This window comes from Poecile atricapillus, chromosome 8, assembly GCF_030490865.1.
Source record: "Poecile atricapillus isolate bPoeAtr1 chromosome 8, bPoeAtr1.hap1, whole genome shotgun sequence".
Lineage (NCBI taxonomy): Eukaryota > Metazoa > Chordata > Aves > Passeriformes > Paridae > Poecile > Poecile atricapillus.
Genome location: NC_081256.1, coordinates 2468723 through 2492277, shown reverse-complemented (window position 1 = coordinate 2492277; position 23555 = coordinate 2468723). Strand labels below are relative to the sequence as shown.

The 23555-nt window shown below is 40.0% G+C and overlaps 1 protein-coding gene across 1 annotated transcript; it reads right to left on the bottom strand.

Moving 5' to 3' along the window:
- Positions 1-7861: 7861 nt before the first annotated feature.
- On the bottom strand, positions 7862-23196 carry LOC131581404 (retinol-binding protein 1). The gene is made up of 3 exons (XM_058843593.1): positions 22614-23196; positions 11172-11273; positions 7862-8084 (listed from the first exon to the last, which is right to left on the bottom strand). Exons 1-3 carry the CDS (start codon positions 22716-22718, stop codon positions 8031-8033), a joined length of 261 nt encoding a protein of 86 aa, XP_058699576.1. The 5' UTR covers positions 22719-23196; the 3' UTR covers positions 7862-8030.
- Positions 23197-23555: the final 359 nt, after the last annotated feature.

Genomic DNA, 23555 nt, shown 5'->3' with positions numbered 1-23555 from the left:
GGAGTGTTGGCTATCAGGGTGTGGTGCTCCATTGCTTGACAGCTGAAAGATGGGGAGAACTTTTGGGGAGAGTACTGCTGCATGAATTAGCTCTGCTATTGAAACCAGGGGTCGTTTTAAGGTAGAAAAAATGTCTGTTAGAACATTATTCAGTATGAGGGGAAAAAACTATTCCTTTTCCTCCTGGTGACTACTCCAGTTACATCTTCAGCCAGCAGTGCTAAGGATTCAAACAGCACCACATCGTAGGAGTGCCAAAGTACAGTGTGGCTGGGAGGGCTGGGAGTGCTGGGAACAGACAGCTGGGAAATGACCTCGTGCCTCATCCCTTGGAATGTGCTCATGGCCTCCTTCCAAGGCTGATTTAGCATCTCTGTCCAACACATCCTTCACTCCCAGCTCAAGGTTCTATTGCTGCGTGGCTGTCAGGTGTAGCTGGAGTTTCAAAGAAGACATCCCATCATCATATAACCCTTCCTATTGCACACACACACTCACCAGACCGAGTCTCTAACTGGATGCTTTGGAAGTTTAAATTAATCAAAAGCAGCCAAGGACTGTTCCTTTTCCCCCCTCATTAATACATTTTCATTAGTGTCTGGCCCAGCAGCTGCTGGCTCATCTCCCTTTTATTTTCTCAGCACATCAACATAACTTTTTTCTTTCTGTCATTGATAATTGTCATTTCATTCTTCTGTCATTGTGCTTTAATAGCACCCACATCAAGGCAGAGATCTCAGTCCCTCGCAGAATCCCATTCAAAAGCGTTCACAATGCAGACAGTAGGTTGAATTTAGATATTTAAATACAACAAGGAAACATACTTGCATTAATCTTAACATGGAAGTTAATTAATTAATCTTAAACATGGAAATATCTACTTTTGAAATCCTTGGCAAAATTACAGGTAATTTTGTTGTGTTGTCAAAACATAAAAAAGAAATTAAAAAGTGTTATTTCAGCAAGTATTTTCATTGTGAAAAGACCAAATTATAAGCAAATAAGCACCAGAATGGCTTAAAGTGCAGCTTTAAAAAACTGAATTTTCTAAAATTAAGGAGTACTTACACTATAAAGAAAGGGAGTATGAAAAAAGGAGAAATCTTGTTCTGCCCTGCTGTTTCATCAACAATTATTTTTGTCTGGTGGAATGCACCTGCTGCACAACAGAACCAAATGCACTCCAAAAAATGTTGTAGTGGGTCCAGGAAGAGCTTTACTTCACAAAAAAATATCTCATATGAAAATGGCCTTTTTCTGTGCATACCTAGTACATTTATTTTTTCTCTCATGATCCAGTGTCTTGAGGTTTGATGCTTCAGAGATGAGTTGCAATGAACTGTTGGTCAGCTCTGTTGTTCAAAGCTGTATTTATTTTGCTGTTGTGGGGCCTTTTTTTCCTTTTCATTCTGCAGGAGGGACTTAAAATAAGAAAATACTACTTGTCTGGGGATATGTTCCACATTTACCTTCACTAAGATTTGGGGATTCCCTTTTCAACTTTTTAGTGTCTAATGGGTACTGAAAACCAATCACTTCAGGTGAAAATGTGACTGAGAGGTACCTAGATGTCCCTGAAGTTATATAAGCTGCAGTGGGAAGTATTGTTTGACATTAATCAGATTTCCAAAGCATTTTTGTGGCTGAAAAGGGAAAAACATCTTTCCTAAAAACATCCACAGGATGTTCAAGCAAGTGAAGTACTTTTTACCTTTAACTCAAAGCACCTGGTAAGGTTTTTGAGTGGCTTTCAGCTGTTTAAGTAGCTCCTTGTTTCTTTGGTTCCCCAAATACATTTTGGAAAGACAGTCAAAAATGGATGCTTCCATGCTGGGAGGTGGAACCAGAAAAGGAAATTTGTGTAATGTGATAATTCAAATGTCTACAAGGTGGACTTGCTGTGAGAGAAATATACATTAGAAAGGGATGAACATATATTGAAAAAAAATATTATCTGAAATAATTCTGTGTTTGTGAGTCATTTTCCTTGTGTTCAGTTGCACAAAACATGACAAGTTGATAGTGGAAGTTTGGGGCTTTTTAGTCCTTAAGGAGGTGGAACCAGGCTGTCCACAGGTTATTTTGCTGGGGAACTCTGATGTTCTACTTCTTTTTTGTTTGGCTTGATAGGGACTGTTTCATCATTTTCTGTATCATCATTTTCTGTATCATTTCAGGGTGTGAAACCTCGTGTGCAGCTCTTGTTTGTCTGGCTCCTGTCAGCCCCCGTGTCTCAGACTGGCTGCAGCCAAGCTCAGGCAAAGCTGGGATGATGTGTTACTGCTGCAGAGCCCTGGGAAAGTCTGCTCTGTGCTTTTGGCTGCTTTTTTAGATATCATAGTCTAAAATTCCCAAGTAATTCTTTCAGAGTTAGAATTTATTACCAGTTCCAAAGAGGAACTGAGAGCGTATCTGTGCTTATAGCTGAAAAAACAAACGTGTTGGAATGAAGGAGCAGTGAAGGCTTGGCTTTCCAGCCAGGGGTACTTCAGACCACATTCTGCCCTCAAGGATTGTTCAGAGTAATTAAGTGTCTCTGATGAACATTGGCATCAGTGTGGTAATGGAGAGACTGCATTACACTGTTGTACCCAAAGCTGAGTGTGTGGAGGAGCTGCTCAGTGCTGTGTCTGAGTTCTTTCTGTGTTGCTGTAACACACATAAAACGGCACTTCACTCCCATTTTCTTCTACAAAAATAACCTTGGAAATGTCAGCATCAAGAATGGCAACATGTTTCTTGACAGAACGAGTGAAAGATCACACAGTCATTTCACAGAAGTTCTACTGAGTTAACTTCCTCTGCATGCCCTTAGCATGCCCAACTGGAGAGAAGTGTTGGAAATTGGAATGGTTATGGATGACAAGCATCAGTGCCTTGGTAAGAAAATACAACTCAAATCATGCTGATTTCAAATTAGAGAAGGGGAGCAAGGAACTATTGTGAGTCTCACTGCACTTGATGAAAAGTTAAATTCCAGAGAGCTCTCCCCATATGCTGTGGTTCTAAGCCTCACCAAATCATAATGGTGACTGCACTGCATTATAAACACTTCCTTTCTGTAGCAAATCCACTGGCTTGCACAAGAAAAAAATCAGTGGGAACATCAGGATGGAGAGGAACTTTTCTGTCTAACTCCAAATTTCAGCACAATTTTGCATTGGGTTTTCATCACTTCTTGTGTTTCACCTCTGCTTTTCTGTACCATTGCCTTGTGTAGGTGGAAGGGGCAGGGAAATAAAGGCCAGCCAGCCAGAAGAAAGCCCTGGAAGTGAGCCTGAAAGCATTTAAAGGACTGCCTGTCTTTGCAGTGTGCTGCTGAGAACCACGTTCTGTGTTTCTGCACATGCACACACAGGTTTTAAATGTTAGCTACTCTAAAATGCTTATGGAGCCATAAATAGCTGCTTCTGCTTCTGCTCCAATCTGGAAATGTTAAATAGCTGAACATTTAAATAAAATCTTTTAAATTTGGAATGCTCTTGTCACAATATTGACCTTTTATTTGCTCAGCACTAGGATAGTGGTGTACCACAAAACAAATGGTCTCTTGTTATGTAAGTGTAGAGTCAATAACCACAGACTGTTTCCTATCCTCCTTTCCTCCCTTCCTTTAATAAGAATGTTGCCATTGAAAGAGGGATTTTATTTTTCCTCCATGGTGCAGAAACTTAATTGTCATGCAGTCTTATTGAAGGGTTTGGTGAAGAACTGAAATGCCATTTTGTTTAAGTGTTCAGTGTGGATTCTTATTATTAGCTATTAATATAGAGAAAGTGCTTGTCCTGGTAATAAAATACATGGTACTGAAGGGGCTCTACTTTTGTGTGCACTTTTCCTAGACAGGAGCAAATTATTTAAATAAACATTTGCTTTGAGGGAAAAAAAAACTTCTTAAAATAGAAATAGCTGTACCACCCAGGTAATAATCCAAGACAAATGTGCTACTGATAGAGGGTGAAAGCATGAATAGCTTGGAGTCTGTTCTGTGAATACAGATGAGGCTGTCCAAAAGAGAATATAATACAAAATGATACATACTAGGAAGTTTTATTAATGTTGCAGTGGTGAACTCTTGGTTTTTACTGTCAAGTTTCATAGAGTAGAGCCAAGGAAATGCCAGACCTTGATGGAAGAGGATGCACCCAGGGGAGCCCATCCATGCCACACCGGGACTCTGCTGTGCTCCAGTGCTCGCTCCCATGAGAGACTCTTGGGGATGATGCTCATCCTGGCTGTGAGGAATTTGCCATTCAGCCCGTGTTTATTTTACAATAAAACTGTTACACAGATCACAGTCAGGAGCTCCTCCCCATCCTTCACAGCTGGGCTGTTGTATAAATGAAGACTGTAACCCCAACTCTTATTTCCATGCTTGTTCCCATGGCTTAGATTGTAAGAGATGAGAGCAGCCAAGTTTCTACACTGAAAGGGGTAAAGAGAACCTGAGACAAAACAGGGAATGGCTGTTTGCTGGGAGGAATTACATTAAAATGTACCTGTGGGTTGCAGGTTCAAGTAAACAAAAAGTGTTTTCTCAACAATGGGAAGTCTGTTTTCTTTACGCTTTCCGTTCACACTACTTCTGTAGGCACTGGTCTTTCCTAAGAAAATATAAAATGCCCATTATCTGAAGGTATTGCAGTTCTGTAGAACAGAGTGGATATTGGCAAACTATGGCTGAAAGTTTGTTGCAGGTCAAGAAAATCAATATAAAGTTTGATTCTTGAGTAGCAAGCAAATCTGGGTATGAATTCCCTGTGAAGGTCTTGGTTACTAGGTAGTTATAAAATTAGCAGGGAGGCAGATGTTTGTCAAGTAATTGTAGAATGCTTACTCAGTAAGCAGCTATTTTATGGAGAAAGTTTTAAATTACATTTCATGAGAACAGTTGTTAAATGTTCATGGAAACAGCATGGTTAATTTTAAACACATTAATTGGAAACCATCGTCATGGAAGCAATGAATGAACATAATTTCCAAGGGAAAGGGTTGCTGCAGTGAGATAGGAGGTTACAATTATAATGACAAGCAATTGAAATTATTTGAAACTAATCTATTCAAAGTTAAACATTTCTGAAGTTTCTGTATTTTCCATCCATGAGCTGTGAAAGTGCTTTGTGAGCTTGCCTTTCCTCCATAATTAGCAGCAGGTTACATTGCTTCTGCTTGATAAGCCATTAGTTATTGGTACGGTGCTAAATTTGCCCTTGTACCAAATGACCCAAAGGGGAAAAGCTGTCTGTTTGATTACAATAATAATAGCTTTTAACAATTGGATTTACTTAGCTAGATGTTAATTGATCCACTTACAACCTTCTGCAAAAAGAGTTTTGAATGTTACACAAGACTGGAGAGAGCTGGAGGCAAAAATCAGAAGACAGCTGGTGAATTAAGGGTTATGAACTGCCAAGTTCTGTTGAAGGAAAACTACATTTCAAAAAAGGTCTCAGTCAGTGCTGAATATTAAAAAAAAATCCTGTCAAGTTTATCTGGGGATAGTGGTGTGAGCCATCACTTTATTACAGTTACTTGTTTGTTCTGTTGCTCTCCTTGGGGCTGAAGAGTGAAAAGATGCCTGGAGGGTGTCCATGATTATGAAATCAATAATTAGAAACTTGAAGGAAAAAAGTTTCTGTGCCCAATAATCTTTCAAGAAAAAAAAAATTACTGATGCACTGAAATTTGGCAACTGGCATATCCTCAACCTTGTGTAAGATGATAAATAGTGTTTAAAATAGGCAAGTATTTGCAATTTCCCTTAAGCAGAGAAGCATTTTAGCCCAAGATCCACAGGTTTCTGATCCTTTCCCTCTCCTACAACCTTTTAACCTTATTTAATTGTGACCAGTTTTGACCTGTCCCACTCCAAGTACCAGAAAAGTCAATCCCCATGAGCTGGTGGTCTGTCTGTCTGTCTGACAGGACATCTGTTCAGCTATGGATACACAGCTGGCTGGCTGACACACTCTTCCAGGACAGAAAAGCAGCTTCTGCATAGACCTAGCTGATCAGACTCAAGTATATTTCCCAGAGACTTCCTCAGCCATAAGTATTGCCAATAAAAAAAATCATGGGGGAACTTAAATAATTTCATTGCACATCTGTAATTCTGAGTGTTATCATCAACAGCTGTTGCAATGGTAACACAAGAATTGATGTGGAGAAGGAGAGTTATTCACCTGTTTATCACACAGGGATGCTTAAGTCTTCATGGATAAAATCTTCTGGGTGCTTTCTGAAGTAAAGCAAACTCCAAAACTTTAGAAAATTGAATTATATGTCTGTTACAGCACTCACAAGATGCAGCACCATTGAAATACCAAAGTTCAGGAAGTTTACCATCCCTGCTGTGCTAACTGCAGACTTTACAATGGCTGTTTCTGAAGCTCCTTTTCTCCATGCTGTGTCGTGCATGGCAGGTTGGAACTGCAGGATCTTTGAGGTTCCTTCCAACCCAGGCCATGCTGTGAGTCTGTGGTTCCAGGATTCCATGTTAGACCAGGCTCCCAGCTTTCCTAAACAGGACTAACAACAGTGCATGTTTTAGAACAGGCTCTGGTTAGTGGAGGATGGCAGCATTTTAGCATTTACATGTCTAAAATGTCTCAGCCAGCACTGAGTCCCTGGGGAAGGCAAAAGCAGGGTGAAGCAGAAGAGATGCAGCAGAGCAGGAAAGGGATGTTCCCATTTCAGAACAGGGAAAGGGATGTTCCCATTTCAGAGCAGGGAAGGGATGTTCCCATTTCAGAGCAGGGAAGGGATGTTCCCATTTCAGAGAGGGAAAGGGATGTTCCCATTTCAGAGCAGGGAAAGGGATGTTCCCATTTCAGAACAGGGAAAGGGATGTTCCCATTTCAGAGCAGGGAAGGGATGTTCCCATTTCAGAGCAGGGAAGGGATGTTCCCATTTCAGAACAGGGAAGGGATGTTCCCATTTCAGAGCAGGGAAGGGATGTTCCCATTTCAGAGCAGGGAAGGGATGTTCCCATTTCAGAGCAGGCTCTGCTATGCTGATTTCCCCACTGCCTGAGTCAGTGAAAATGGATGCTAACAGCTGTTCCAGGAGATGCTGGAATTCTGGGTTACATGCTAAAGCTTTGTGAATTTCAACCTTTTTGGATCTGATGTGACCTGGTGGTGCTCACTGTATCCAGTGTGCTGATGGACTGAAAACCTGGCAGTATTATTCCCCTCAGTAAGATTTAGTCAGTGTTCTGATTTCAGCTGCCAGGCCAAGGCCTTCCTACACTCAGTCTGCACTAGAACATGGGACTGTGAAGGGAATAAAAACATCTGCAGATGATACTGTACAAAGCAATGCTGGTCTCATCTGTGTGGTGTGTGTACAGTTATAGAGTTTCTAGCTATGATCTTACTCTCAGTGTCTCCAGAACAAGAAAAAAAAATGCATGGCCAGATATTGGATAAAGCATTTGATGAAGAATTGCCCCCTAGCCATGCTTTTGTAAACATTGTTTTTCCAAAGTATTGATCCATAAATTTACTCATTTTGAGAAATCAGATTTTTATTTTTGATGGAACACTTCCAGTATGTAGCTACTCACTGGAGCTAATGGTAACATCCTTACTGGCTTTAGTGAACTCAGGATTTAAGTGCAAGCTGCATCCTACAGCATCCTAAAGCAAATGAGAATTTGCTTCCCTACAACTGCAGCTCACCATTTGAAAACAAGGCTGAGGCTCTGAGTGATGCCTATTGAGAGTAGAAAAAGAGCTTACAAGGTCTAACCCTCCAGCATCTTGTTTTATACCTAATAGTTCTTTTTCGGCATAGTTGAGAACTATGGTATGCACACATTTAGAGAGTTTAGTATTTTTAATTGGCATTTCTAAAAACAGCTTTATTTGCAGTCATTTTTTTCAATTTCCTAAAAATATTTTATTCCAACTATACAGTTCTAATGTGATCTTCATTTCTGTGTTTCGAGGATGCTCAGCACCAGCATTTGGAGAGTTGGTGGCAAGTCTGTAAATTCTACTCTTCTTCACTCCTGTAGAAGCAGTAGCTCACTGCACCTTCTTAAAGACCTGCTTGCATGTGACTCCACACACTCTTATTTCCTAGGAAGAGAAAATAATTAAAACCCACAATTTTTACATAGGACACAAACATTATGGATTCATGTGTATGTCCAGCTGAATTTGAATCCACAGTTTTCTATTAAATTGGATTGGAAGGTTTGTACATATTTTAGCCTATTTTTCATCATAAAATAAACCATCTGGTTTGGGTTTGTTTTCTGCTAAAAGGTGGAGCAAGGGAAGATATTTTGGGATCTCAGATCTTAAAGGGCCAAATATGTTCCTGGTGCATTATTCTCTATTTGCAGTGAATAATATCCAACTGCCTTAGGCCTTTGAAATGGGCATCCTCTATTTTGGATACATAAAGAAGTAGGGATGGATTTGCCTCACCAGCTCTGGGTATGTGTGGTGATGACTGGTGGCTCAAGCCTACAGATTCAGAAATCAGAAATTTAGCAACACAGAGCTCATGGCTACAAAAGGCAGGTGAGAGCAGATTTTCTCCAGGCCTGTCAACCTGCAGTGAGGTTTGACTGAAAGCCCTGGACACATAAAGCTGTTCCTTTGAGCTCCACAAGAGCTTTCCCAAGCCCCCCTTGCTGATCTCTGGATCTCTGTGAGCTGGGCATGAGTAGGGGCAGAGTTTCCATCCTGGGCTGGGATTTGCTGCTGTTTGCCTGTTCACCCATCCCCATTCCTGAAACTGCTCAGGTTTGACCTGGGAAGTGAGCACAGGTGTGTGCCTGGGGCATGTTCCTGTGGCAAGGTTTGGGTGCAAGAAAAAAGAGTGTGGAAGCTCTTAAGGGACATAAAGACAGTATTTATGCATGACCTAGCAGAAGGGATGCACTTTCCAGTTCAAGATGAGACTTTTAATAAAGCTCCTGGAATATTTTGCAGAAATTATGTACATTTCTTATGGGGGACTTTGATAAAATGACTTTAAAAAACCTTAAACTAGGTCAATAACCTTAATTGACATATGTTGCTCGACCCCAATAAGAGAAAGTGCTTTGTGCTGAGTTGATGGAGCAACAGACTGATGCAGTGACTTTAGTTAGGACCTGTTCTGTTCACTCCTGCAGAGGTAACCCAGAAGATGGAGTTTGGAATAAGGGCTGAGAGACCAGCTGACAGTGAAAAAAACTATGGAGCAGAAGCAATCAATACAATAGAAAAGGGCAATAAAACTTAAAAGGAAATGGGGAATGGTCAAATAAGTCACTCGCATAAAATAAAATCTAAAAGGAACTACACAGTGCAGACCACAGAATGAAATGAAGAAAATGGGAAGTGATAAACTACTAAAGGATGTGGCCCTACTCTCTGCAGGGCTGTGAAAAATATAAATTAACACTTGGCATTGTTTAAAGTTCAATAGGATCATAAAGCTATTGAAGTATCAATTCTTTAAAGGTAACTGCTCATTGTATCACAGCACTCTTAAAAGGACAGAACCCAGTGATCTTAGCTGATCAAAAATAAGAAACTAAAGGGGACTCTACTGTACTTTTAATGGAGAGAGCTGCATTAACAAGGATTGGAGAAATAAAGGGGACATCATTTGAAATTCATGAAATACAAGAAGTGAGAAAATTGAAATACTGAGGAGTAGACTCTAAAATACTTGGTTACTTCCTTTGCATGAATTAATTTTGTACTGACTTCTGCATACATGGGAGAAAGATTGTGGTAAATTTTCCAAGTGCCAGTGAGTGAATGCAGGAGCTGGCAGGTATGATCCAGAATTCTTCCCAGCTTTCTGAAAAGCAGCATCAGAGTAGTCAGGTTACCCTGGGCTACCTAAACTGGCACTAAACACAAGTATTTGAGCAACTGAATCTGAGTTCCTGACTTCTAAAATCAACCTCCAGACAGTCCAGTCTAGGAAGTGCTCTGGGCATGGAGGTCCATGGCCAGGCTGTGTGGCTAGAGCAGGAATCAGAGGAAGGATAGCAGAAAGCAGGGTTGAAGGAGTTGGTGTTGGGGACAGAAGATGGGAAGAGAATGCCTGGGAACTAGCAAAGGCCAGAAAGCAGGATGCCAGTGCAGGGAAATCCAAGAGCAGCTGGTGCTATTGTGTGCATGTGCAGGACTGAGGTGTGAGCTGAACTCAGGCAAGGCACTGTGATGGGTAACAGGACCTGGCTGGTGCCTGCTGCCGTGGCCCTGCAGGCTGTGCAGCTGGGAGCAGTGTGGAGCTGCTGAAAGGTGCTGCTGGGAGTGTGCATGCACAGGAAATCCAGGCTTCTCGTCCTCATTGCTGCCTCTCCTCCAGGTGAGCCTTGGCCTCAGCTCACTTACACAGCAACTCTCTCCCTGCCTGTGCTGCAGCAAGTACAGGTGGGAAGATCTGTCATAGCCATTCCTCTCCTAAACTGGATTCTGGGACCACCAATACTTCCTCAAAATTACCTTTGGTAATAAGGGGCTTGGGCTACTTCTGCAAAGATTTCATAACTCTGCTACTGATTTGAACATTTAGAAGATAACAATTTAGATTGCTGAATGCTAATAGTACTGCACAGTGAGGAGAAATGGAGGTTGGAGTTTATTATCCCAGCAGGAACACTGCCTTTTACCCACACTGATGAGAGAGTGAGGATGCTATAAAGAGATACAGGACAAAAGAACAGGCATCTTCTTTCAGGTCCTGTTCATTTAGAAAGATAAAAATGATGATTTGAAAAAAAACCCCATCAATTTCAAAAGCTTAATTGCTGTTTTAGTTCTCTAGGCTATAATGTAGCATGGCCTGTAATTATTTTAAAAGAACAATGATGTATTTTTCTCTTATTGTTGGGTGCTCAGTTTCACAGCTCCCATACTGAGTATTTTACAGACAGTGAGGTACACTCTGGTAAATGCCTTCCTTGTGTGAACATTTCAGCCTGGTGAGTCTGGACAGACACTGAGCACAGAAAGCATTTAAAATTGTCAGGCTTTGTAAGGGATGTAAAAACATAATGTCTCCAAATGAAATTGTTGCTTTAGAGACAAGTCAAATGCTGCACCAATACACAATCATGTCAAAGCAAGCCAAAATGACATAGCACATTCCCTGCTATGTTACAGTTAACCATTTTAATGGAGGGCCATTCAAAACTGCTGACATGATCTTACCAGGTGCATTTCATCTCCTTCAATCCACTGGGTCCAACCACGGCCTTCCTTCTCTCCATTCTGTACACAAAGCAGCTTATCTCCATCCCAAGACACAGTGGTCTACAAAACAGACATGTCTGGTATTACTGTAATATTCTCTAATATTATGATGAGTTTCTGTGAAGCAAAACTTATCTCTAATGATGAGTGTATCTCATAAGAAGAAAGATTGGAGAGTGTTGTATTACTTAGGATAACTACCAAAGAAATGAGCTTGAACAGAAAGTTGCTGCCCAAATGCCTGCCAAAAACTTGGAGGGATGAGATAAAGCAAGAAAAAATATCATCAAAACCATTGTGTAAGAACACCCTCCTCTTTCCCTGCTGAAAAATGCAGGAGCAGAATGGCTCTGCAGCCTGACACTGCATTTACAAAAGGAGCTGAAAACTTAAGATCCAGTTTGGTTTTTTACACCCTGTGAATGATTCCCCAGCTGCTCTACCTGAAAACAATTCCCATTTCCTGGCACTATGGATGACCAAAGCTTTTGAATACTGAGCTGGCTTTTCCTCATGTCTAAGTCTGCCTTCCTGCACAGAGCAGAGTGGTTTGGAAGTATCAGCAGTTGGGTACTTTGTCAGCATCCGGCTTTTTGCAACTGAGGCTGGGGAACTACTCGAGCCAGAAGTGGCAGAGTAAGTCAAGAGTCAGGTGCAGTAATCAATGCTGCACTTCTGGGAATATTGGTGCTGTCCTGAGGGGTTCAGTAAAACCTGATTCATAAAACACCTTCACTGTATGTGTGCATCCTGCAGCCTGTTCCTCTGCTTTGCATTTACTGACAATTTGCCTTTCCTGTCTCCCTAAGACAAAGAGAAGCAATCCTCTGTAAAATACTTAAAGAGGGAAGAGCAGAGACAGTTTGTGCTTCATGAGGATAGTTTAATATTAATATTAGCACATGGCCTGTAAATCAGCTTGTTTGAAGGCACTCTGAGGACTAAATATGGAATTAGTGTCTACCTTGTAAAAGTCTTCAGCCACTGCTTGCACGTGCAGTCAGACATGGAGAGATGATGAATTCTGATCTGTCATTAAAGGACAATTACTGCATCCATCCTGTGTAGTTCCTGAGAGAAGAAGTCAGCCTACATTCTTCCTTCTGGTCATTAAACCCAGTTCAACACTGCAAAGCTATCCAGTCCTATTTATTTCATCTGTCACAAACAGTTAATTCTTAAATGATAACCATGACAGGCACTACCTTTGAATGAGCGCAGGCAGCAGCCTCCTCCCATGGGAAGCTTCAGACTAAACCAGCATGGAAAATGAATCACTCCAAGAGTGCCAGGATAGATAATCACGGGCAAGGCCATGGGATTGATCCCATCAGTCTGTCTGCACTACAAGGGGGCTCTGAGAGACAAACTCATGTGTCCTTGTTAAAAAATCTCTCTGATTTAGAAAATGCATTCACAAATTCTTCTGTTTCTCTTTTGTAAACTGATATATTTAAACCAAGCAGTAGATAACATTTAATGAAATCGTATCTTTTTAATGCAAAAAATGCTAATGCAGGAATGAACAACACATTTGGGTAAAGCTGTAGTTAATGTGGTCACCATAACCTAAATCCTCTCCCACACCTGAATCTGCACACATCCACTGAAGAGATAGAAGATAACAAACAACAGGAGTCAAAGTGACTAATGTTTAATTTATAAGTTAACATATCTACAAATTTCTGATTCTAAGAAAAGAATGTAACAGAAAATGAATGACGATTTGTAGATGTGAGGGATACTGTGGAATGAAGCAATTGTATGTGGAACTTTGCTTAATAACTGCACTTATTTATAGCCATTGAGTAATAGCTCAGCATAGTTTAATCTTTAGCTTAACAGATAAATTTGGTGGGTTTATATGTGAATTCAGAGGCAATACACCATGATAAAGCAGGATCCAAACTTTATTAGTCCTACTAATGTTCAAAGTCAGTTGTGTTACACTGACTTAGTACACTTGGGGGAAATAGAGAAATATTTGTAGCAGCACAAGGAAATGTTAACTTGGCCTCCAAGGGTGATTGAAATTGTTTCATCTCAGAAAACAACACAATCTTTTCTCAGGATTTTTTGTTTTTCCAGTCAAGATTAGAAATTGCTTTTTGCAATTTGGTGGAAACCACGAAGAGTCTAAACCCACAGACATTAACCAAGGTGTCTTATCAGACAACATTCTCAGGTATCCTCTGCCTTTCCTTCGAGAAATATAAATATTGAGGGGATATGAGTAAACCATACAATTCCTGATTTCTGTATGAAGCTATTTTGCTCTGAATGTTATAAAGGGCAGAACACATTGCAAGAGAACATAATGGGATTTTCTTTGTTAGCAGGAACCATCACTTTATGATGGTAAGATTAATCAGTGGCATCTGTATCCCTTAGGTCAAACTGTAATGTCTCAATGTCTCTTTTATTAAGCCAATACATAAAATACAAAATTCTCTTTTAGCTCAGATTGAAACATGTCCTTCCATCCCAAATATCTGTGCTGAGACACACAGTGAGTGTTAGCTGAGGCTGAAGTTGCTCTGGCTGTTAATGTGCCCTGGCTGCTGTCAACATTCCACCCTCTACAACATCTAAAGCAGAGCAACACTTGCTTTACAACATTCCCAAATATTTGAATCAGAACATAAAAACAATTCTCCAGAAATAGTGTAGGGAAAATTGCTGTATCAAAGACTAAGGATTTATTTTTGAGGACAGGATCAGGATATTGCCATGGTGTAATCGGGAGCCAAGCACTTGCAGACTGCTAAGGCAGTTCCATGTGACCCTTTGGTTCTTCCTGGCACACACTCCCAAGATAAACAAACACTTTACCTTTTATGTAAAGCTACTTTCCTTAGTAAAGTATGCCTTTGTAATGAACCTTGTTTGCCCCCATTTTGGTAATAGCATTAGCTAAGGGCTGCCTGGTTACAGAGCTGCTGCCACCTGCCTGAACCACTGAAAACCCCTGCCATGGTTTGGGGGACGTGGCAGCCCAGGCACACAGCTCCTGCTCCTTGTCCTCTTCCACATGAGGGGGACAGGCAGACAAACTCCAGGGACACACAAAGCTGCAGTTTCCAGTAACAGAACCAACTAGCTGAAAATGGAGTATTTCTCTAAAACTGAACTCTTGACTTTTTGAGCATCTTGTTAATAACTGGAGCTACTTGATAATAAATGGAAGACATTGTTTATTCCTTTCAACTACACAGTACATAATGTAACTCACCATGAGCAAACTTAAATCTTGCTCACTTCCCACTTGCTCATACTTAACCCTGAGATGAACACTTCCTAGGTCAGGTGCATGTAGTTCTGTAGGAAGCTTCAAGAGAGAATGGCAATGAGTGCAATTAGCCAGCAGCACTACCAATAGTACTAAAGGAACACCACAAGAGGTGACTGAGTGAAGGAAAACCAGGGAGTCTTGCCTCATTTTTAACTCTTCCCCAAAATTCCAACCACCAATACTGCACATTTTTCAGATTATGTACACTTTTTTCTTGAGGTGTAATACTAGAGAATGGAGCTCTTCTGGGAAGTGAAAAAGCCTTTGAAGCCTGAGAAAACAAAAAATGTTCAAATTTTCTTTAGTTTTATGGTATGGTTTCTGTAGTGTTTCACTTTTTGTGTACTTTGATATTCTCCTTTTACTACTTGGGCATCCACATACTTTTGTTAGTGATTTAATCTCTTTGTGTTGTGAAGTTTTAAATTCATATCCATAGCACCACCTGAATCTTCCTGAATATTAAAGTTGGTGGAAATGATAATTAAAGTATTCTCCTTACTGTTTCCCAGTTACGAGACAAGGTAGATTTATTAAATGAAGTATTTAGTAACCCCTAAATAAATTATTGACTACATATCTGCTTTTTCTTTAGCAGCAGCAACTGTAGTGAAATGTTGCACAATTTCAGCTTCTGGTGGCAAATCATCCTGACCCACAGGTAGAGACAGTGACTTTTGTAATTTACTGAAATAGTCATCAAACCTTATCAGGGTACTTTGCATTTCCCAGTGAGGTCTAAGTGCAAAGACATTTGGTGCTGGTTTCACAATATTTCTCATTCCCCTGCTGGCAGTTCCTGTGTGCCTGCCTGGGTCAGGGGCTTGGCAGCTGAGGGTACAAAATGGATTTTACAGATGAATGGAAGAAAATAACTTTTTTTCCAAGTAGTTCCTGAACAATTTTTGTTAATGCTGCATAGATTTTTGACACATTACCTTTACAAGTATGAATTGCAGCTCCCACCTTTCATCAAAAGTACATTATTGATTTCCTATTGTAGCAGCACCAGTTCTATTTTTCTCTTGCCTCCCTCAGAGTGTTGTCTCTATATATGGAGCACCAAATGACTGCAAAGCTAGGTGTGCACCACACTCCCTGCTCCATCTCCATCCAGTAACTCTCTGCTTGGGAGAATGACAGCCCATTTTACAACTGTAATTATGATCTAAGAAGGATTAAAAAAATGGAAAGTCATTTTTTTTTAGATCAGATGAAACAGAAAAATCCAATTTGAGCTGTGTCTTGTAAATAACACCAAAGAAAGTATCCTAGAACTTTTGGTCAAACACAGCAATATCTCCAACAAGGTATTTAATAACTTCTCAAGATAAACCATTTCATCTGTACTGAGTACAAAGTGATACAAAATCCACTTGTAAGCAGTTTTTTGGGGTAAAAAAATGAAGTGCTGACAGAATAAACTCCTGCTGATGTCCCACACAAAGTCCAGTATAGCTGTGAAGGGGAATTCTGCCAAGTGGTCACTCCCTACAGCCTTTATGCAGGAGGCTGCTCCAGGGGGTACAGCCATGGGGGTCACCTCTGGCCCTGAAACCCCTTTTGTCTCCTCACATCTGCATCTGGAAGTTCAGCAACAGAAACTACTGAGAAAACAACAAACCCAACAGAACAATTCCTGGCCTTTATCTCCAGATCCTGGTCCTGGCCAAAGGCTGAACGTATTTCACTTTGCTGCAGCTCAGTCAGGGCAAAGTCTCCTTTGCTTTTGTCATGGCCAGCATCTCCAGGGGCAGCACTGCTAGAAAAGGGGCTTAGGATTGGACTGAGAAGTTTTAGATGAAAGGTAAGCTGTTGTCATATAGGATCAGACCCTAAATGTTCCAATTCCTTATTTTGAATCCTTGCTCATAAGAGCAACAGAGCAAAGCAAAGACAAGGTATGTTCCAGGGACTAGGAAAGTGAAGCTGCAAAGCTCTGGGCTATGCAGCTGACAGTATGTGGGGGGAGGTAGAGAATCAATATTTTAGACAGTGTATCTCACTTTATTTCTTAGGAATGGGGTGTTTTTCTCACTGAAATAAAATGGTATACAAATAATACAAAACTAGGAAAACTTGTATATCCCATGCCAGAAAAAAGAGTGAAAGACATCACATCCAATTCACTCTGTGCAAAGATCAGAATCGATTCTAAGACACTTACTGTTTAAATTAATGGCTATAACTAGTTTATCCCCTGTGTAATTTTAGCAAGATGCTATTGCACATAACACTAATGGTTTGTCATTCAAAATTGGATTTGTTAAGTCTGGTTCTCAGCTTTTCAGCTGATTTTGATTGCACTTTCTGCATTCATAACTCTCTGAGCTTTTTAGAGTTCACAAAAAGCTGAAATGCTGAACCTATTCAAACCCACTTTCCCTGCAGAGCTTCCATATGCGAGCAGCAGTTTTGTGAGTAACCAGCTCCAAAGCTTCTAATCAGCCTCGTGGTTCAGCCATGAATCCAGCCCTGCAAGGTGTGAAGTTTATGACATTTCTATGGCCGAAGATTCTGATCATCTCATTTGTTATCACTGTTCAAATGTGCTGAGCAGATCAGTTCCAGGCAGGAACTAATGCCCAAGGAGCAAGTAGGGTGGGACAAGGCAGGAAAAAGGAAACTCTTCCTCCTCACTGAGGCACAGACAGAATGGACCAGAGTCCATCGTGACAGAGCCTGAGACAGACCCAGCTATCTGGAGCCTCAGAGGGTTGTCTGGAGGACATTTCTTCTTGTTGAGAGCAGTTTGTAAAGGACCAGAAATACCAACAGAAAACTATCATAAAATCTACCTCTTTTAAATTACACCTCCCTCCCCCCCAAAATAAAAAAAATCTGGGATTATGGCAATGAGGAGCTGGGGAAGTTACAGTACTGCAAAGAGACAGGAGGCACTAAATCTGAGAGAAGACCAGCCCCATCAACAGTGCTTCTAGAATAATGCTTGTTCCACCAAAGTATAGGAGAAAATACAAGCCCAAAAGGGTAAAGAAATAAAACAGCTAAATCAGAGGGATTGAGTAAAGACATATTGCTGATCTTGCATCTTACTGACAGGCACAATTTATTTTGAATCTTCTTACCCTGTGGGAGATCCCTCCTGCAATTCCATGAAGTGGAATGTTGTTTATTGGTTGTTGTTTTTCTGGCAGCAAAGTCTTAATTCCCAGACCTGCTCAGAGCTAGATTAACAGCTGTGAATTCCATTTGTGTAACAGAGGAACCTGCCTAAATAGTTAAATAAGCTTCAAGAACCATGTGATTTTGTAACAGGGCTTTATTCTGACCTTGCAGTGGTATAAATCAAATTATGGCCAGAACAACTACCTCCACTGCAGTTTTCTTGAAAACAAACCTGAGAGGAATCAGTGTCACATTAGGCATGTTTGTTAATTAAAACAGAGCCATGATCAGTTTTGAGCAACTTTCCTCCCTTCAGCAGGATATGGCACAGTCAGGTGTCTGTGAACAGCCCTTGTGTGGCTGTTTCAAACACTGACATTTCACATGGTGAGATGTTTTCTAGATCTGATGAGGGAATTCTACAACTCCCAAATCCTCTTCACCCTCCCCCACCCTAGCAAGTCTCACTTAGGTCTACAAGTTCTGTTAGCTCCAATAAAGGAACCCTAAACACCCACTTGATAACTTATTCATGGTTATATCCCACTTGTATTCAGGTTTAGATAACTAAATGGTTAAGATGTATTATTTCCCACATTCACTTTAAAATTCTTGCAGTTTTCTCTGTTTTCCAGCTCCCTGCCTTTGTCATTTCATTTCCTGCTTCAATGGAAGAAGAAAATTACTGTATCAGAGAGCACAAGGTTCTGAGTTACCAAAGCACCTCTCATATGCTTGGACAAACACTCAGTTATAACACAACTGCTCTCAGTTATCCAAGAAATTCTGCTCTTCTATATTTAGAACATAAAATCTTTCTTGATTTTTTAACAGATCACTTGCCCTTAAGTCTCTGTCAAAAGAGATTAATTCTGCATAGCGTAAGATAAAGCAATTTCAAATAACTGAACAGCAGAGAATAATTATAATGCAAAAGTCTTCTCTGACTTTACCAGCAGAATCATTAGAAAACTAAAAATTTTAAGAAAATAATTTTTGCATCTGAGCTATCCAGTTTTCAATCTGCTTTGATTCACTGGATGCAAAGACTTGCAGTGTGAAACTTCAGCCTTCATTTCAGCATTTCAAGGTTTTTCAGTTAACTTTTTCATAATTTCTTTACAAAACACTACGTAAATTACACTGTGAAGGTACAGAAGGCTTATGTGCCTTGTTCCTATGTGCTGGTCCATATTTCACACTGTAGATGTTTCACCAGCTTCACTGGTTGTGACAGTGAAAAAGGGAAGCACAATTTCCTTTTTTTGCACACACACACCTTTGTAGCAGATGTTTTCAATACTGTTATCTTTGATGGTAGTTTAATCACCTCAGTCTTGAATCTTTCCTTGGGCTCATAACTGTTCAGTGAATCTGGACCTCAATATCCTGATTGAGAGCATTCCAGCAGCCCAAATCACATGATGCCACTGGGGCACTTTCCTAAACACAAATGCACATACTTTCAGAGATGGGTTTGGATTAATTGTTTCAATAATGCTTCCTCTTGCATGCACAGTAAATTTTTTCCACAGTAATGTTGATATAAATGAAACAAAGTTTCATACTTAGAGCAACACCTGAGATGGTAAAAAAATCAAAAGTTGAGATTGTAGAAATTCACTTTAAAATTGAGGAGATTTAATGATGAGACTGGAGCTTCACTGAGAATTAAGATAGCAGGATCAAAGACTGTGAGAAATACTAAAGCCAGAGCTCTCCATTTAACTTGAAATTTCTCTCCTGGTACATTCTCCATTTGTTAATATGTTACCAATTAAAACTATGAACAAACTCTTCAAAGCAGTTGAAACTTGACTACATGCTCCAATTCACATCATGTGAGAAAAAATGTAACCCAAATTCATGTCCTGAACTTCTTTCTACACCATCTAATGTACACCTTGGGACATCTCAAAGAATGAAAGATGTACCTGAAGATGTAAACTTTCATTTTACATTTGTACTTGAAACTGCCAAGTTTTTAACAACCTGAATTGTTAAGTATGACTGAAGTTGCAGGAAGATCTCTTTCACAAAACTGCCAAATGAATAGATGAATTTTTTATCTCAGAGTGGGTGGAAAGCTCAAGGAGCACTGCTATCATTTGTGATCTCTCCTGTGGTCAACCATCTCCATCTTTGGTTTTGCAGACCACAGAAACCGCATCTTCAACTGAACTGCAGGGCTTTAGAGTTCCCAAACTAGCAAATTTTCACTTTCCAACAGAAACAACATCCTAAAGTACCTGATGTCACCAGCTGCTGTTCCCTCTATCCCTCCAGAGAACAGTCACCCAAAAACATGTGCATGCAAGAGAGCCAGGCTGGGGGTCAGAAAAAGGACAAACTGCAATTGCTCAGGTTTATCCTTCTCAATTAACTCCCTGATGCAGAAAGTTCAGACAGGCTCCCAGGAGTCACCAAGTATAAAACTGAAAAAACCTTGCAAAGGAGGAGAGGGCTTGTAGTTTACCATGAGTATAAAGTTCCTAATGTCAAAACTTCAGCTTCTAACATAAAGTATCAGCAAAACTTTTCAGCCCTTCCTCCTCACAGACAGTACTGATTTGGAATTACTGTAGTTACACTCTACCCTGACTGGCCTGAGGATATGTTTTACAACTGAACAATGTGAACACAATTTCAGTGAATTACACACAAGATCTAACCTGTCTACCATGCTGATATTATTTTTTCAGATATGTTAACTCTAGCTAAATGACATATTCTTCATTAGAAGAAAAAACAATCCATACATCTAGGAAGGATTACTTCTAAGGTTATTTTTGCTAGGCTCCTGATGATTGCTCTGCTGTATAGATTAATGTTTAATGTGTAATTTGTCTTATCCATGTTACTTTGTACTGCTCATACATCGAGCTCCGTGGATAAAACTTGCCCAGTGGTCTGCTCAGTCCACAATATAAATAACAATAATTGATTCACAACCTCTCCCATTACACAGGCTGACTATTAATGATTAAGCCATTTATGGCATGCAGTTCCACAGGCTCTACATGAACAAACGGAACACGAAGAATGATATTCAACCTTTGATTTTATGGTGCTATTCTTTGTACCACCACTCAGGGACTGGCCCAGAATCTCTTGTAACCTCCATGACTCTTCTCTCACAAGACTCCTTCTGCACTGTTGGAGTCATTTTGCTGCTTAACAACTACAAATTTTGCCTGGCATTATGGTTATAAGATTAGGACTGAAGTCACTTCAGAAAGACAGCTTCTTGTACTGTCTTGCTGTTGATAAAACAGAGGTCTCATGTAGAAAAGAAATATTTAATAAGAAAATTGAACTATAAAGTGTGATGTGCTGCTACAAGGCAAATGGAGCACCAGTGATCTGAACTGTCCAGCTACAGCTGGAGACCACAGAGAGACATGGAGATCTCTGGGGGGGTCTTGTGAAATTACATCCCTAAGTCCTTAAAAAAGCCCAGTCAGAGCCAGTGACTGCCCCTGGCTATTTGGGGTGTTTGTTTGTTTGTAACAGGCAGGAAGGTGCTGATAACTTCTGCTTCCAAGGCTGAAGAAGCATTTCCCACTAAACAGTAGACAGAGAAATGTCTGAGTAACCTTTGAAACTAGGCTGAACTAGGCTCTACTCCAAATCAATCAGCTGTTGCAGCGACTGAAATTGAAATTATCTCTCTCTAGTTTCTTCTTTCTGGTTTAACATTTTGAATCCTTCCCTTATCACTCAATTTAGCAAAACAGGGTAGAGAATTTTGGCTTGTTAAAAATAATAAACTATTACTTCTTTCCACCATGCAGAGGATGGTTTAGCTCTCCTTCAAATGGGAGTTTAATGGTATTCAAGTACAGATAATGCTTACACAGGGACAGTTCTGTGCACACACACCTTTGTAGCAGATGTTTTCAACATTGCTACCTTTGATGGTAGTTTAATCACCTCAGTCTTAAATCTTTCCTTGGGCTCATAACTGTTCAGTGAATCTGGACCTCAATATCCTGATTGAGAGCATTCCAGCAGCCCAAATCACACAATGCCACTGGGGCACTTTCCGAAACATGGATGCTCCTCCCTTCTGTCCGTGGTGTATTCTGCACTCTCATTAAACTTGTACCCTCTGCAACAAGGACTACAGAGAGATTTGCTGAGACACTCAGTAAGTGACCATTCTTTTTCCCTGGTCCTCACAATTTTTTCCCTTTCCTGCAATGATCAGAGCAAAAGCAAATTTGCAAATCCTAGTGTGAGAGAAAAATATTTCTATTTAAAATAGCACTATCTTTCTCAGAATGGAAACCCATTAATTCTCTTTTATGAGATTCTTTCTCTAGAGTCCCTCCCGAGATAATTTTATTTTATTTGTCAACTTCCTCACTATAGAATATTGCCAGTGTCAAGCTGTCAAACTAATAGATGAGAACTTGCTATTCTCAAGTTTTCCCCCTGTAAACTGGAATTTATCAGTCCTAAGTTAAAACGCAAAAAGTGCTCATAAAACAGAGCTATTGCAAAACAAAGTCCTCAGTGTTTGCTTATTCATTTCAGTAAGATTTGTTCCAGTGGGCTAATTAAGTGTGTGCTCTAATAAATACACCCAGGCAATCTTTAAGCACTTGGCTATTCTCACACAGCAGCAGTGCCTGACCTTGCAATCAGTGCATTTCCTCTAGTGTGAAACCTTACTCATTAAAGAGGTTCTGGAAGTGACCCTAGATGTCTTTCTGACTAAAAAACATCCCAGTATAAATGAGCATAGCTTCACTGAGGGTATTATTCACTGATTGATAAAACTGCTTTGTGCTCCTGATGAAAATTAGCATTCCTCTAATCCAAAGGCACGCTCACAACTGTAGGTTCATTGTGGCAAACTGAGAAGTACAGAAATGATTTCAGGAATAGCCACCAGGATGGTTAAAACTTGTGTTTTGTGACAACTCAGGTTGTCAATATTCCTTTTTGTCCATTGTTACAGCTCTACTTCTTACCATGCACTTGCGATCGTCCACCCCAGATAAATCCTCCTCAAACTCCTTCCCTACATCAAATTCCATGATGTAGTTTCTAAAAGTGCTTAGTGTTTTAATGATCATATGATCCCCGTTCTGAAGGATTTCTTTGTCAGGCTTTAGCAGGTTTGCTATTTTTCTTACAGCAACATTTACATCTGAAAAAGAAAAGGAGTTATTTTATTGAGAAAAGTCCTCTGCTTGTCGTTCCTAGGGAGAACCGAAATGAACAAAAATAAATAGATGTCCAAATCTTTCAAACCAGACTTCCCATCCAGAAAAAATCTGTAACCTAATTCTTAAAACTTAAACAACTTAATGCTTCAATTTTCTGATTATGTGGAATCTTTAAAAAATACCATTTGTATTTGACAGTTAATAAGGTTTACAATACTTCTGTATAGATATGAACACAACATCAAATACAAACACACAAAATTGCATTAAGTACTGCATTGAATCTTTATTAAATATAAAAATTTTACTCCTTTTCAAATTATAGGAGTTTTTTTATGTTTGGAATCCACCACTTACCTCTTCAAGCTATGTAGTTTAATGTCTGTTAATGTAAGCTTTAAGACAGTAGGAAGTAGAGGCTGCTTAAGGCAAGTCAGTTTTGCTTAAGGAAATTCTTAAAGTGCATTTCTGAAAAAAATACTTCTCATAAAAACGACTTATGACTGTACAAGAAAAAACAGATTCACATAAAGAATAAGACAGGTGGCATTTATTGATTATTCATTCAAAAAGTTTGAAGGGAACCTTACCCAGTGCTTTCAGATACTCCTCAAAATTGTCATTGCTGACCATTTTCCAATAGCCATTGAAGTCTGCAGGCATCCCTGCTTCAGGTGATTGTCAAAATCACAGGCTCAGAGCTGTGGCTGATTATGCACCACACAACTCACTGCCTTGCTTTGT

Bases quoted from the DNA above. Each gene is read 5' to 3' on its own strand.
- LOC131581404 (XM_058843593.1), bottom strand. From the start codon at position 22,718: ATGATCATTAAAACACTAAGCACTTTTAGAAACTACATCATGGAATTT. The intron at 11,274-22,613 runs GTAAGAAGTAGA...TCTGTTTTGTAG, and splicing joins TGGACGATCGCAAGTGCATG to ACCACTGTGTCTTGGGATGG. The intron at 8,085-11,171 runs GTAAGATCATGT...TTCTCTTCCTAG, and splicing joins AAGGAGATGAAATGCACCTG to GAAATAAGAGTGTGTGGAGT.